Source organism: Lissotriton vulgaris, chromosome 5 (genome assembly GCF_964263255.1).
Source record: "Lissotriton vulgaris chromosome 5, aLisVul1.2, whole genome shotgun sequence".
Classification (NCBI taxonomy): Eukaryota; Metazoa; Chordata; class Amphibia; order Caudata; family Salamandridae; genus Lissotriton; species Lissotriton vulgaris.
Genome location: NC_141693.1, coordinates 204752401 through 204768057, shown reverse-complemented (window position 1 = coordinate 204768057; position 15657 = coordinate 204752401). Strand labels below are relative to the sequence as shown.

General features: G+C 45.7%; 1 protein-coding gene across 2 annotated transcripts in view; it reads left to right on the top strand.

Moving 5' to 3' along the window:
- Nucleotides 1–12696, top strand: part of RABL6 (RAB, member RAS oncogene family like 6) — a 385105-nt gene extending 372409 nt beyond the window's left edge. For both annotated transcript variants that reach the window (XM_086921172.1, XM_086921173.1), the window contains exon 15: nt 11112–12696. In XM_086921172.1, coding sequence (XP_086777298.1) covers nt 11112–11303 — 192 coding nt within the window. In that variant the 3' untranslated portion in view covers nt 11304–12696. The remainder of the gene's footprint in view (nt 1–11111) is intronic.
- Nucleotides 12697–15657: the final 2961 nt, after the last annotated feature.

Here is a 15657-nt window from a genome sequence, read left to right as displayed (position 1 = left end):
TGCAGAGTAGTGAGAGTGCAGAGTAGTGAGAGCAGAGTAGTGAGAGCAGAGTAGTGAGAGCAGAGTAGTGAGAGCAGAGTAGTGAGAGCAGAGTAGTGAGTGCAGAGTAGTGAGTGCAGAGTGCAGAGTAGTGAGTGCAGAGTGCAGAGTAGTGAGTGCAGAGTGCAGAGTAGTGAGTGCAGAGTGCAGAGTAGTGAGTGCAGAGTGCAGAGTAGTGAGTGCAGAGTGCAGAGTAGTGAGAGTGCAGAGTAGTGAGAGTGCAGAGTAGTGAGAGTGCAGAGTAGTGAGAGCAGAGTAGTGAGTGCAGAGTAGTGAGTGCAGAGTAGTGAGTGCAGAGTAGTGAGTGCAGAGTGCAGAGTAGTGAGTGCAGAGTGCAGAGTAGTGAGTGCAGAGTAGTGAGTGCAGAGTAGTGAGTGCAGAGTGCAGAGTAGTGAGTGCAGAGTGCAGAGTAGTGAGTGCAGAGTAGTGAGTGCAGAGTGCAGGGTAGTGAGTGCAGAGTGCAGAGTAGTGAGTGCAGAGTGCAGAGTAGTGAGTGCAGAGTGCAGAGTAGTGAGTGCAGAGTGCAGAGTAGTGAGTGCAGAGTAGTGAGTGGTGAGTGCAGAGTAGTGAGTAGTGAGTGCAGAGTGCAGAGTAGTGAGTGCAGAGTGCAGAGTAGTGAGTGCAGAGTGCAGAGTAGTGAGTGCAGAGTGCAGAGTAGTGAGTGCAGAGTGCAGAGTAGTGAGAGTGCAGAGTGCAGAGTAGTGAGAGTGCAGAGTGCAGAGTAGTGTGAGTGCAGAGTAGTGAGTGCAGAGTAGTGAGTGCAGAGTAGTGAGTGCAGAGTGCAGAGTAGTGTGAGTGCAGAGTAGTGAGTGCAGAGTGCAGAGTAGTGAGTGCAGAGTAGTGAGAGTGCAGAGTGCAGAGTAGTGAGAGTGCAGAGTGCAGAGTAGTGAGAGTGCAGAGTAGTGAGTGCAGAGTGCAGAGTAGTGAGAGTGCAGAGTAGTGAGTGCAGAGTGCAGAGTAGTGAGTGCAGAGTAGTGAGTGCAGAGTGCAGAGTAGTGAGAGTGCAGAGTGCAGAGTAGTGAGAGTGCAGAGTAGTGAGTGCAGAGTGCAGAGTAGTGAGAGTGCAGAGTGCAGAGTAGTGAGAGTGCAGAGTGCAGAGTAGTGAGAGTGCAGAGTAGTGAGTGCAGAGTAGTGAGTGCAGAGTAGTGAGTGCAGAGTAGTGAGTGCAGAGTAGTGAGTGCAGAGTAGTGAGTGCAGAGTAGTGAGAGTGCAGAGTGCAGAGTAGTGAGTGGTGAGTGCAGAGTAGTGAGTAGTGAGTGCAGAGTGCAGAGTAGTGAGTGCAGAGTGCAGAGTAGTGAGTGCAGAGTGCAGAGTAGTGAGAGTGCAGAGTGCAGAGTAGTGAGAGTGCAGAGTGCAGAGTAGTGTGAGTGCAGAGTAGTGAGTGCAGAGTAGTGAGTGCAGAGTAGTGAGTGCAGAGTAGTGAGTGCAGAGTGCAGAGTAGTGTGAGTGCAGAGTAGTGAGTGCAGAGTGCAGAGTAGTGAGAGTGCAGAGTAGTGAGAGTGCAGAGTGCAGAGTAGTGAGAGTGCAGAGTGCAGAGTAGTGAGAGTGCAGAGTAGTGAGTGCAGAGTGCAGAGTAGTGAGAGTGCAGAGTAGTGAGTGCAGAGTGCAGAGTAGTGAGTGCAGAGTAGTGAGTGCAGAGTGCAGAGTAGTGAGAGTGCAGAGTGCAGAGTAGTGAGAGTGCAGAGTAGTGAGTGCAGAGTGCAGAGTAGTGAGAGTGCAGAGTGCAGAGTAGTGAGAGTGCAGAGTGCAGAGTAGTGAGAGTGCAGAGTAGTGAGTGCAGAGTAGTGAGTGCAGAGTAGTGAGTGCAGAGTAGTGAGTGCAGAGTAGTGAGTGCAGAGTGCAGAGTAGTGAGAGTGCAGAGTAGTGAGAGTGCAGAGTAGTGAGAGTGCAGAGTAGTGAGAGCAGAGTAGTGAGTGCAGAGTAGTGAGTGCAGAGTAGTGAGTGCAGAGTAGTGAGTGCAGAGTAGTGAGTGCAGAGTAGTGAGTGCAGAGTAGTGAGAGTGCAGAGTAGTGAGAGTGCAGAGTAGTGAGAGTGCAGAGCAGTGAGAGTGCAGAGCAGTGAGAGTGCAGAGCAGTGAGTGTGCAGAGCAGTGAGTGTGCAGAGCAGTGAGTGTGCAGAGCAGTGAGTGTGCAGAGCAGTGAGTGTGCAGAGCAGTGAGTGTGCAGAGCAGTGAGTGCAGGTGCAGAGTGGTGTGTGCTGTTGAGTGCAGAGTGCTGTGTATTGGCAATGTAAATGACAATGCCATTTATTTATGATTTAAAGAAAAAAAAAGAAATGTCATGAGCAATGCCAATTGCTCTACCTTTAATGATGCCGAGACCATTGCATTGCAAATGCTTGTTAGTTTTGCTTATAACTTTGGCACCTTTTGACTAATCTTTACTAAACATTCCAAAAAACGTGCTATTTTTATTTTCCTAGTTTGTGCATGGAAAGTTGTGGTGTGATCCATCTAGGGAAAAAAGTGAGGTCCCAAAATGTAAAATCCCCATGCGTTTTACATAGACTTCTGTCAGAAGTTTTTTAGTTTTTCAAAAACTGCTGAACAGAGTACACCAAATTTGGCAGGAGGCTAGATCCAGGTCTGCAAATTGTGCTTTTTGTGATTTGGTGTAAATCAGTTTAGTAGTTTTGAGAAATAAGGTACAAAAATATTTGTATATCTGGGCATTTGGGTCCAAAGGACTCTTGGAAGAAACCCAATTTTAATAAAAAATAGAAAGTTCTGACTGGTCCAGGGACTTTTTTTCAGACTTGAGCGGGAGCGAGCTTTCTGATTGGCTGTTACCAACATGAGGAAAATGGTACACACATGCACACAAATATATACAAAAGGACCGGGGTAATAAAAAAAGGCTAGCAATTTCTGCTGTGATCCTGCAGGATCACGCATAAAAAAAAGAAAAGGGGAAGCCTCCTATAATGTTATTCATTTGGGAAGGGTGCGAGAGTGGTCCCCTCTCCACGATCCCATTTTGGTCCCTGAGGACCCATCCCATGGGGACGAAATGTGATTTATCTGTGAGGGGACAGCGTGACCCCGCTCCTCCCTAAGCCTTTGTAGGCCCCATCGACCCCAACCCCCGGGGCCAAAATGTGGTGAAATGTGGAGGGGGCTGTGCGGACTCGTTCCCAGAGCCTTTCTAAGCCCCTGGGACCCCATCCCCTGGGGCTATTTGTTTTGTTTTTTCTTTTCAAAAGTGTGTGGGGGCACACTTCCAAGTCATTAAAGGCCCCAGGGACCCCTATCTCGCAGGGTCAGTTGGTTAAACAAACATGGAGGGGGTCACGTGACCACCCTCCCAGAGCCTCTAAAGGTCCGGGACCTAATTCCCTGGGACCAAAACTAAGTATAAAGGGAGGGGGCCATGCTGCCCCACTCCCTGCCCTCTGAAGGCCCCGGGGGCCCGTCCCCTGCGGTCAGCTCAGGTACTGTGTCCCAGGCAGCCCACCCATGGGACACAGTAGTTTCCCTGGCCACACTAGTGCAGACTGGGAAACATGTGTTTGCTCCAACCTGGCGAAAGCCTTTTAAATCGCCTCTGAAATGGGAGCAAACATGCCTTTCCTGCATGTAGTGGTGCCGGTATGGAGAGCAAGTCTGTTCCCATCCAGCAGGAGATTTAAACATGCTCCCGCCGGTTAGAAGCAGACTTCGGTTCTGTTTCCCTGGTCACAATCCTGTGGGCTGAGAAACACAGCAGACATTGCTCTCGCCTGGAGTCAATGCTGGCTTCCGCACTATGTAGGGAGCTGGTTCGGGCCACGGGCCCTGGTACTACCCCTGCCTCTCCCAGCTAGAGCTTTGTGGGTGCCCCAGGTGGGCACAGGGGCACCCAAATGTGGCCCCGTGGGATGGGGTCCCCAGAGCCCAAGAAGGGATTGGGAAGGGTGCAACATACCCTCCCCTTAATTATGTACTTTGAACTCAGCGATAGGCTCCACTTCTCTTTTTCATTGATTTAGGCAACAGAGGATGGGGTCAGGGGGCTCTCAGTCCTCTCCACTTTTTTTATTGCATTTGGCCCCAGGGGATGGGGTCACCGGGGCTTAATGAGGCTCGGGAGGTGGTGGAGTTCTGGACTTTTTGGTTCCGTCCAGAGGTGTTAGGGATAACACCCGAAGACCCCGGAGTTCTACCTGTCTCGGTGCACAAATAAACAGAAACACGGGCTTCTCAATGGTGGCGTCAAAGACCAAAGGTTTATTACTGCAGGGACACAGAAGTCACAGAAACTACACAGAGGCAGTATCTAGGAGCCTGTTCGATTTGTACAAAGTGGGTTGCTCCTTAAATACTAAAGTTTAGGCTTGGGGCAAATTCTTTACATGCTAGTACATTTCTAAACCTTTGTGTCCTAAACAATAAATATTTGGCGTTACACAGGAATCGTCAACAATATCTGATGTCAAAACATTACGAACGAGGGGTTCCCACTGTTCCATCATAATCCCATGTCAACTTTTCATTCAAGAGCCGGACCGCCTCATCGTAAATTTCGTTACCTCCCCCTAATAAAGGCCCAGAAGGAAAGGAGCAGAGCCAGGTGCAGAAGATAGAAAAGCAGGATAAGAGATGTTTGTGGGTCGTAAATGGGCAAGGCTACCCGCTTCGGCCGCCTAATCATGATCAGGCCAACGAACACGAGAACCAGTATGGCAAGACTGGCCTCAGGCAGAGGAGGCAGTTTCTGTCGAGTCATGTAGCTATGGCGTTTTCTGTCTTAAGGTGCACGTGTCACTAGAGAGGTGAATCGCCGGCCAAAGCCTACGTGTCCTTAATTGAAATGAAGTGATCAGAGGTCACTGCGTGTCCATTGACTATGTGAGGGCAAGAAATACAAAATGGCTGCCGTAATCTAAGATGGATGCCATGGGTAGATCAGAAATGTGTCCATAACAGGAGTGCTCTTGCTCGTAACATAGCGAAAACACCAGGATATGCTAAATGGATCATTTGCGGTTCATTGATACCAAGATTATGTATTTACAACGATATTGAAAACACGGGTTCAAATCGTCACGGAACCTCAGACGGGAGGAGGCGCATGCCACACTCCCCTTAGAATGTGCCCCTGGGTATAGGGTTCCCCAGGACCAAATAAAGCTGAAGGAGGGGGAGCTGCACTGTCCCCTCCCATTAATAAATAAATAGCCTGGAGAGTGCGGTTCCTTCGTCTCTAAGGCCAATTGTACGCCGCCCCAGCCTGTGGGGGTTAGCATCCTGCAGAAGGGCTGGCCACAGGCCAGGTCCTGTGGCCATACCCCCAGCGCGCACATCCAAAGGCTGTGCGTGGCATGGGGTTGGCTGCCTTTTGGGGGGGCGCTGAAAAAACCAAAGGTTACAGGGACGTTATAGTTAGGCTTGTATTGTACACCCACAAAAGCATAGAAATTCAGCAGTTCTAGTTACCAGAGCTAACTATAACTTACACTACCGCAGTGCACTGCTTATGACTTCACATCTTACATCCCTCATGGCATGGTCATCTCAAATTACATCCACAGAACCACTCACACACCCACCCACTCACTCCCAAACAACTGCGCACGCACCCATACAACTACTTACACACCCACTCAAACACCCACACAACCACTCACAGATCCATACTACTCACATACACCTACAACTACTCTCACACCAATACAACCACTCACTCCCATACACCCACTGAAACAGCCCCTCACACACCCCGAAAACCATTCTCATACCCATTCACAGACCCATACAGCCACTCACATACCCTCTGACAGACCTATACAACCAGCCACACACCCACTGACAGATTCACATAACCACTCTTACACACCCATACAGCCACTCAGACACCCACTCACACACTATTACAGACACTCACAGCGCCACTCAGATGACATGTTAGAAACAATATCACTTAGTAGTAGTACAGGAAGAATAGTTATTTAACATGTGTAGTAGCTTAGTATATATCTTTAAGTCTCAAACTTTTACAAAACACACTCACTGGATTATGTCATCAGTGATGTCATTGACCATGTCATGAGTTATGTAATATGTGACCTTATAACCAGTTATAGTTAGCTCAGGTAACTAATACTGATACATTTCTATGGTTTTGTGAGTGTAAAATCTGAGTCTAACTATAACGTCCCAGTCACCTATGGTTTTGTCATTGAATTTCTAAGTTTTTTTTAAATTCTATTTCCTAAATATAACCTTTGTTTTTTTCAGTGAATTTCTATGGTTTTTAAATGTTATTATCTAACTTCCCTGTAACCTTTTGTTCTTTAGTAATTTTATTTCTGAACTGTAACCTGTAACATTAGAGACGTGGTGTGTGGCTGTAGAGGTTGGTGAGTGGGTGTTTGAGTGGCTGTATGGGTTTGTGAGTGTTTTTGTGGGTGTGAATGGGTGTGTGATTGGCTGCATGGGTCTGTGTGAGTGGCTGCATGGGTCTGTGTGAGTGGCTGTATGGGTCTGTGAGTGGGTGTGCAAGTAGTTGTATAGGTCGGTGACTGGGTATGTGAGGGGCTTTGCGTCTGTGTGCGGGTGTATGAGTGGGTAGGAGTAGTTTGAAGGGTGTGTGAGTGGCTGTATGGGTGTGAGTGTATGTGAGAGTGGATGATTGGATGTGTGAGTGGGTGCTTTGTGGGTGTGTCAGTAGTTGTGTAAGTGACTGTGCCAGAATGGATCCTCACCTGCCCCTTTAGCCAACAAGACTCCATAGTTTTGCACCAAATTCCTACCCAACTGAAGTGCTTTCTACTGATTAATTACTAAGTGCTACCTGTTGGCTATGTCTAGTGCATATTACAGCTGTGTAATGTACCACGAGGACATGTCTTCAGTGACCTTGTGTGCATTTTGGCAATAGATTGTTCCTCATGCATCTTCATCCAGAAATCTGTGATAACATGAATCCTTCTTTAGAGAAGACACCAAGCCTACAAAGAGGTACATCTCCACCAAACAAGGGTTCTTCCTATTAGCTATATGAAGCAAGTGCTTCTTTGTTTGTTGGAGATGTCCTCATATTCATTGACATAAAAAATGTGTCACTAAAATCCGCAGGAAACGGCCTGGGGATACTTTTGGTAAGCTGTCCGTCATCCTGTCAAAAGCAAGAACACATTTGCATACTACTAAGGTTGATGTGGCAGGACCAAATGGGGATGCCTCCAAGTGATTTGCTTATTTGCAAACTCGTAGTAATTTAAAGGTAGAATTATGGACTCTCACCAGGACAGGACAAGAAAGAACCCACTTGTCTCAGTAACTTCATATTGCACTATGATAGATCAACAATGCATTCACCTCCACCAAGGATTTCAGATTGTTTTTCACTGTGGAATTGCTGAGAAAACACACTTGCTTTGCTCTCACCAAGCCTAGGTAGTTAGGATCATTTGTTTTTTACAAGAGGGGGGGGGGACGCACACCACTCCCCAGGCTAAATTTGGCCACGGGTACCTCATCCCCTAGACCGAGCTACTTGATGCTGGGTGCCTTGGAGTCCTCCCAGGGAACCCAGTGTGAACTTTTGGGGACAGCGGGGGAGCCTCAATGCTCTGGGGCTTCTGTGGAGCCAACATTGATCCAGCCTGCAGTGAGCAGCCAAAAATGCTGCTCCGGCCCACTTGGAGCTGACTTACTGCTTGCTCTCGCTGTCAAACCTCCCGCCAAGCGAAAGCAAACATGGTGCTGGGGGGGGGGGGGTCATTAATATCTCCAGGAGGAGATCACGTAGCCCACCTCCTTTTTTTGTTTCAGGGCCAGCCCCGGAGAGGTGGTGATCCCCGGGCTGTAAATAGCATGTGCAGGGGTCTGGATGGCCCATCTCCTCTTTAAAATGTTGTCAAAGCTCCCCCCACCCCCTTCGTTTTTCCTTTTTTTTTACCGTCTGAAACCGGGGAGGTGGTGGTTCCCGGGGCCGTAAAAGGCCCTGGAGTGGAGTCCATGCTGCCCACCTCCATTGCTAATTAATTAATTTACCTTGCCCTGGGAAGGTGGCGGTCTCTGGGGCCGATATCGGCCATGGGGAGGGGGACCACGTGCGCATGCCACCCTCCCTCAAAATATTTATTTAAATATGCCCCGGAACCTGGCCTATCCGGGGGCTCAATTAATTAACAAGCGCGGAAGACCTGTGATCTATGTGAAACTCCATGTAGCGCTTAATTGAGTAATATATTAATTTTGTTGTATTCCCATTGCCTTTGGTCAAACTGGTGTACTCCTTTTTACTGATTATTGGAGGTAGTGGTCATTACTGGGGCAAAGAACTTTGGAGTACTCGATTTCATTATTTGCCATTACCTGTAGTCACCTCACCGTCAACTTAGAAAGAAAGTCTGATCAGATGTTTCCACCAGCTCCAGAACATGGCACTACGATCGGCATATGAACTCAGAATTCATTCAGGGTTCCGAGGCTAGATGGACCCTGTACTGCCCTTCTGTTAAAGAAATGAGTAATTTCAAACTTCTGTGCTGTGCCCACCTGAATGTTTACGATTAGTGCCAGTTTTCCAGTCCAAACGTCTGGTCTTTTTGGCCCCTGCTAGCATGCTTCATTACAACTTGCGAGCTCTGTGCTACATTCCCTGGTTTAAATAGGTGAGCTCGGGTGTTCTGTGTAAGGGGTCACAGCATTGGAACTGCCTTATTTTCTCTCTGCCTTATGGCTCGTCACTGTCCCATCAAGAAGACTATTTTTACTCTGTTAGGTTCTTACCTGGTGCTTCTTCTTTTGTCTCTTCCTCTTTCTATGTTATGTTGTTTTGCAGTCTGGCCTGATACCCAGTGTTATGACTTTTTCGTAGTGATTTTCAGTGGTACTCTGACAAAGCTTCATAGTATATTGCAGTTGTGGGTAGCTAATCCACTCGCAATCAGCAGTGGTCCTGGATTACATTTTTTAATAAGAGGTTGTTGTTTAAATGCAGAAGTGGTTGCTTTGAACTAGATGCATATATTGTAACTTTTATTTTAGAATGAAGGGACTCTTGTTAATGTTGATTTTTAGGTTTCTGATGGCAGCCAACTGATCATGAAAGTAAAGATGATTTGGGAAATAAGATCTCCAACTGCCCTTGAGAGATCCTCAGCAACATGCTGAACAGATAGAGGTAATTCTCTGGAGAGTATCTCCCCTGAGACATTTCCTATTCAATGGCTGCTTTCCTTATGGGAACCACCTCGGTATCCTCTGCATTAAAGTTGAGTTGATGGACCATGACTTTGCAATAAATCAGAACATTTCAGAAGTGACTAAAGCATGAAATTTCAGCCTCCAGCTGACTAAGACCCCTGCCCTATTGAACTATTTGGACTGCTCTGTTTGGGCTTGATTACCACTATTCTCAATTTATTGAATGCAACAAAATGGAACATATTTTATTGATTTTGAAAGCCTGTGACTACTGAGAGAACTTGCAAGGACTCACACCCTTGAACTTCAGACTACATGTGCAGTGCATTAAGAGTTCCCTGAGCTATCCTGAGAATAGTTCCCTTTATGTCCAGGATCGTGATCAGTATGACTTTTTGTATAGTTGTGAAATGCCATTCAACCATCCTTGCGCGAAAAATATTGCCAAATACCATGGCAACATTTGATGTCTAGGATTAGATCATCAGTATAAACAGCCCGGTTAAAAGACTTTGAAAGATTCAGAGTTTCCTTCAGCTCTTCACCATCCCTGGCAAACTGTAATGCATAAACTCAAGCATTTTTCTCAACACCTTTCCTGAATTGTCTCTTGTTATAGATTGACCTAGCTTCTCAAGTGGAGTTTGGTTTATCAAACATCAAGGAAAAGCCTTTTTTGGCAAAGACCCCAAGGGAGTGGACATTTATAGGAGTAGTCCTGTTGGCTTCCATTGTTACTTTAGACAACTACATCGACCAAAACAGCATTGTGTTGCTCAGTTGGCATTTCAAGGATAGTGATAACTAGTTTTAAGTAATGCCAAATTCACTTGCTATGGCCAGTTGCCATGCTCACCTATTATCCCTGTGCACTTTATACAATTGCTACCATGCTAGGTCGACTACCTCTCCATAAATACCTAAATGGGGCAATTTATGGAAGGTACTGCGGGCTATCGTTTGCATTATAATGAGGTGCAGTACCACAACATTTTGTACTACCATCTTGAGTGCACTTCCATTACATTATTCCTGTCCGCGATCAAAGAATCTTTGACTTATCTTTGATGTTGGTTTACCAGTTTATGATTAAGAGAAGTAATAGAAAGTATCTAACTATCCATCTGGTCTAGCCAGGAATCTCACATCTTAAGGGTGTACAATTATTCACAGCAATTCTCCTCTTCCAATTAATATATTTCAGTTCGTTATATATTTGACTGCCCAAAAACCTCATTGAAATGTTCCACTTTTTTCCATACTAAATGTCGAGGGTTTTATAGAGGCTTACTCTCAGAACATAAAAAACTCTGTCACCAATACAAAGGCAAGACATTATCTACCATTAGCACATGCTGTGTGTAACATCTGATTGTCAAAGACCAAGCTAACCCAAAACACCATTCGCACCAGAGTTTCAAATAAACCACTACTAGATTCATTTGTCCATTGTTTTAACCGCATGCGCGCTAGTGGGTTTTCCCGCTGCGCGCTGAAATTTGAAAAACGCGGGTTACGTGACAAAGCCAGCTCGTCATGCGCGCAGCGCAGGTAACACCCATGACGAGCTGGTTTTGTCACCAGCATCGAAGGGGTTAAAGCTCCATCACCACCCTCCTTTTATATACAGCAGAGAGAAAGTGGCTCCAACGTCTTAGTGCAAAGGAACATAATCCAGCTACACTAACTATTCTTGAAGGTCACCTGGCTATTAGAGGGCACTAAAAACCTACCTGTTTATCGAGGCATTTTTTCAGTTCCCTGACTAGTGCCTCGCAAAGCCTTCTATTTTGTTATTCTGTAAGATACCTTTCTGAACTATAGTCCGGCTGTATTGAAGCAGAGTCTGAGGTTCTGCTAGCACCCCATCTGGCTTCGGTGGGTATGATTCAAGTGATTTATCTTGGAATTAATATATGTTTTATTTTGTCATTTGTAGCCTCAAGAGGAAGACAAGACAGGTAAAAAGAAAAGCAAACCTAAGAAAGCCAAGGGTAAAGAGGAAGACAAAGAGGACAAGAAGAAACGGAAGAAGAAAACCAAGGAGAATAATGAATTTGATGAATTGGAGGCCTTCCTGGGAGGTAGAGAAGCAATAGTCAAAGCTGGAGGGGACTATGAAGAGCTTTAAAGCCTGCAACTTGGAGTTATCAAGCCTTCACTTTCCAGCATACCTTTCTCTTTGCAGGGCTGTTGCTCTCTCTGTCCACCAAATGGGTGCAGAATGATGCGGTATGAGCTCTGAGATAATGCAGCTCTTGGACATTTGGTTTCTTTGGAGCCCATCTGCACTAACCAGAAAAACTAAATCAAACGCTGCTGACTCTTGTTCCGTGTGACAGTGTGACACCACTCCCCTCTGCAATTCCTTTTTCTTCACAATGAGCATTCAGGAAATTATGATGCTGAGTTTTATGTTGAGTGTGGGAAAGGTGGTTGGAGAATTGCATTCTTCATGCCTTTTTTGCCACAGCATTGGTTTCTGTGCAATAGTTAATACTGCTTTTCACAAACCAGTGGGATTTTTTTGACCAACAGAAGTCCATCATTGTTGCGACACTCTGGTGTTATCTCCATTTTAATTCCTTGACTGAAAATGATTCAGTCCACCATTGCTGCTGACCAACAAACATGGGTAATTTTAAATCAAGCCGCAGTCCATTCGAAATTGAGAGCATGAAATCTTTGAGACCAATCTCATTGCCTGATGTCTTCCTGCTCAACGGTTAAATAAGACATGGCTGGTTGTGTTTTTATGCAATATTACCACACCTCTCAGCTGCAAGTATGACTACGAACATTGAGTGCAACATGCCTCCTTCGCTTTGAACTACAATCACAGTTTGATAATGCAAAGTATCCCGCTGCCTTGATGCAATCATGAAATGAATTGTTTTTACAGGTGCTTGATTCCCGCAGCACTCCATCATCCTGAGTCAATCACATTCCTCTGTTTGTACCCTGAATTTAATGACCCCTTCGCAAGGAGCACTGAAATGTGATTTACCTGTACACTTTCGCTTTCAAAACAGAGGTGGCAAATAAAGTTGGTCTCACTCCTCTAATTTTTCTAGCAAATGTTGTGACACTCGTGGTTCCTGTTACAGCCTTTTTTCAAAAATGTACAATGTGCTGGTGGATCTTGGTGTCCGCAGCTGCTGTTGTAAAATCTGCCACATGTATACAAGTACACCAGTGTGTTGTTTTTTTATCTTTTCTGCCCAGTATTCGGTTTGAAACATTCCCATCGGATAGAAATATTTGAAAGCAGCAGGTCTGACTAATAATGGATTATTGTTGTTTTTGTCTCGGAGAAGACCATGTTTTTTCTTTGTTTCAATGTTTTAAGTGTGATCTGTTCAGTTCTTCTTTCTGAAATTATTCAAATTTTAGGAGTTCAGGACACTCTTAAACAGATTCCTTTAATCAGGTGTTTATTCAATGTATCCTCTTACTTTTGGTTTTGCCGTTTCAGGCTGTTCGGCTCTGCATAGGAGCAAATAAATTATATATTTGTTGTTTAATATTTGAACCCTTCTTTCCATTACCCTACAGAAAGGACCTTCTGGCACCAGTAACAACACGATACATATTCTGGCTCACTTAGTACCAGAACTCCAAAAGTAAGATTTCATGATTTGTTCATTGTGAAGTAAATGTGTCCCTTATCTCCCATTTTAGGAATACTAAAGGTTCTGTAGAAAATCAAAATAGGTTATCAGAAATGGATAGATTTTAGAACAAATCTCACTGGGTCATATTTGCTACTTGGAACTTCCAATACGAGGAAAAGTGCATAAGTGGAAACACCGGTCATTCTGTACGTAAATTACATTAGTTGAAAATTAAGGATATTCCTTGGTTACTAATTCCAACTCATACATATACTATTGCATACATTCACCAGCACATTGTTGAATAAAAGAAAACCAAACCATAAAAAAGGCAAACACAGGGAATAAAGCCCAAACAGTAAACCAAAGAAATCAAGGTCAAAGATCAAAATCAATATTAACAGATTTATTTAGAAATTTATTTTACAAATCAGTTAAAAAAATTACATAAGAAAAACATTAAAATAAATTATAGCCAAAAAGCATACTGTAGAAGACATTTGATCATGAAGGCAATTTTTCACAAAATCACTTGCAAAACCCCACCTGGGTTGCCTTTGATGCCTATAGCCAGGCCACGTCTTCCCCGATTGTTGTGTGATATATCTAAGGCAGTTCTGGAGCTTTCCTGGAGGCTCCTGGTCACCCAATGGCAGTTTGGCAGTTGTCTGTGTTGCTCCAGGTCCCGGCTGCAAGGAAGTTACCTGGTCCGCTTCCAAAATCATTCCCTTCTATTATCGTTGAGCTCCAAGTCATCATTGGGTAGGTCTGACAAGAAATCTAATAAGTCCAAAAAATCGAAGCGCTCTTCGACTTCATTGCGCCGGTCCATGTCTTTGGATGAGAGGCATAAACTACGCCACATATCTAGGCCCTGCTCCCACACGTAAGCTGTGGATACGAAGTCTGCATCCGCTATGCACCTTCCAGAATTTCCCCGAGTGGGAGCAATACCCACCCAGCTAAAGGACTTTTATGATGCCATGCACCTTTTATTTGGACAGGCCAACCCCTCTGGAGCGCCTTCAGGCCTCACAGGTTTAGAAGGTGCCCCCAATGGATTCTCGCCGGCGTGTTCACCCTCTGCCCCGTCAGGCCCTTTGGATCAACCCCTGCATCCGGATCTCTGGTCGTGAATCAGCAAGCTTCTCTGGACCCCATTCCAGTGCTGCTGTTCCCAGCACCGCTGGCGACCTTCAGCGGCCCTGACCCCATTCGTATATCAGACTCTGGCACAGAGCTGGACCATCAACTCCGAGGTCGACCGTAACACGACACTCCATATCGGAGACTGTGCCTCCTTTTACTGGTGGGCCCTGTGGGGAATACGATTGGGGTGGATCTGAGGAGCCTTATGGCTATCACAAGAGCCCAAAGATACCTGGTATGACGAACTGGCAGATACCAGTGGTCTAGACACCTCCCTAAATACTGGCCTAGTCTCTCCTAGTGTGTCTACGAAGGAAGAGGCTTTATTGGCCCGGCTAGTGAGGAGGGCTGCTGAGATCCATGAAGTTCCACTGCCTTTAGTGGCAGTTAAGACAAACTTCTTGTCAGAGGTGCTTCAACCAGAAGTTTACCCCACAAAACCTTATTTTCCCTTTAATGAAGCCCTTACATATGCCCTGCTCAGGGCCTGTGCCAAGCCTTGCACAAGGGCTCCTGAGCACAGGATCATTGCTCGCCACCATCGCCCCGCCCCTAAGGACCCAGCTCCTCCCCCCATAGAGTCTGGTTGTCCAGTCTTCCACATCCAAACTCTCACAAACTTTTTGGGGTTTCCGTTGATACAGCAGTAATATTTATAGACATTGCCTTAATCATAACATGTACAATCATATGGAGTAGCGTTCAGTCCCTATAAGACAGTTTTATGTATACATACATTACAGATGGGAGCCAAGGCTACGCTTTGAGCATTGTGTGCCCCACAAGTATGTCATGATATCAAATTTACAAATATAACAGTCCCTTCTCTTCCCTCCCCCATAAAATGACATTCATCCATTCAAGCATGTCTTGTTGCATCTCATTTAGGAGACTAGCAGATCAATTAGCGATTGTACCTTTTGGTTCAGTAATTAGTGGGAACATCCTCGGGCAATGGGAATCATCCTGGCCCTGGCAGGTGCGCTGACATAGGTGGTTCCCAACAGTGGCCACCCCTCTGGGACATATGGTAGTTCCAGCCTGTCACACCACTATAGTAATATAGCATTTCTCTCCTTTACACATAGCAGTATTCAAGGCACAGGCACTTCTAGAATCTTGATGGATTTCAGCAGCATGTCCCATTCAATCGCTATCGGTCGCTTTTGCAAACCGCAATATTTTTCCCGGTAAAGAACGTCACTCTTGCACACCCCTATCTCTCCACTTCCTCCCTTCACTAGGATAGCGTTGGGGACGCTGCTGATTTCCACCTCAACATCCCTAGGTGCTTTGCCAGTATGAGCGCCAGATCTGCAAATCACTCCCACACTCTATTGCGTTTGGGGCGCAGGTATAAACCCAGTACACTGCTCTCCACTCAGGGCCAGTGGGTTCCACCTGCTACCTCCTCCAATGTGGTGCCAATCTGTGCCCACTATAGAGATAATGTGAGCCAGGCCCATATAGCATGTATATCAGGTCTGCATCTTCTTCAGGACATCTGGGGCATGTTGAGAAGACATTTGGGAAGATAGTATGGAGCCTATGTGGTGTAAGGTATGCATTTTTAATTTTATTTTAATTTAAAGGAGTTTGTAGAGCGCCTGGTGACGCCTCCCGGCGTGTCCCCGCGCTGTGGAGAGAGTGTGAGATAGTGTAGAGGAACCAATCACAAGGTAAAGAGGCAGGTTTTCAACTTCTTCCTAAACATAGTTTCAT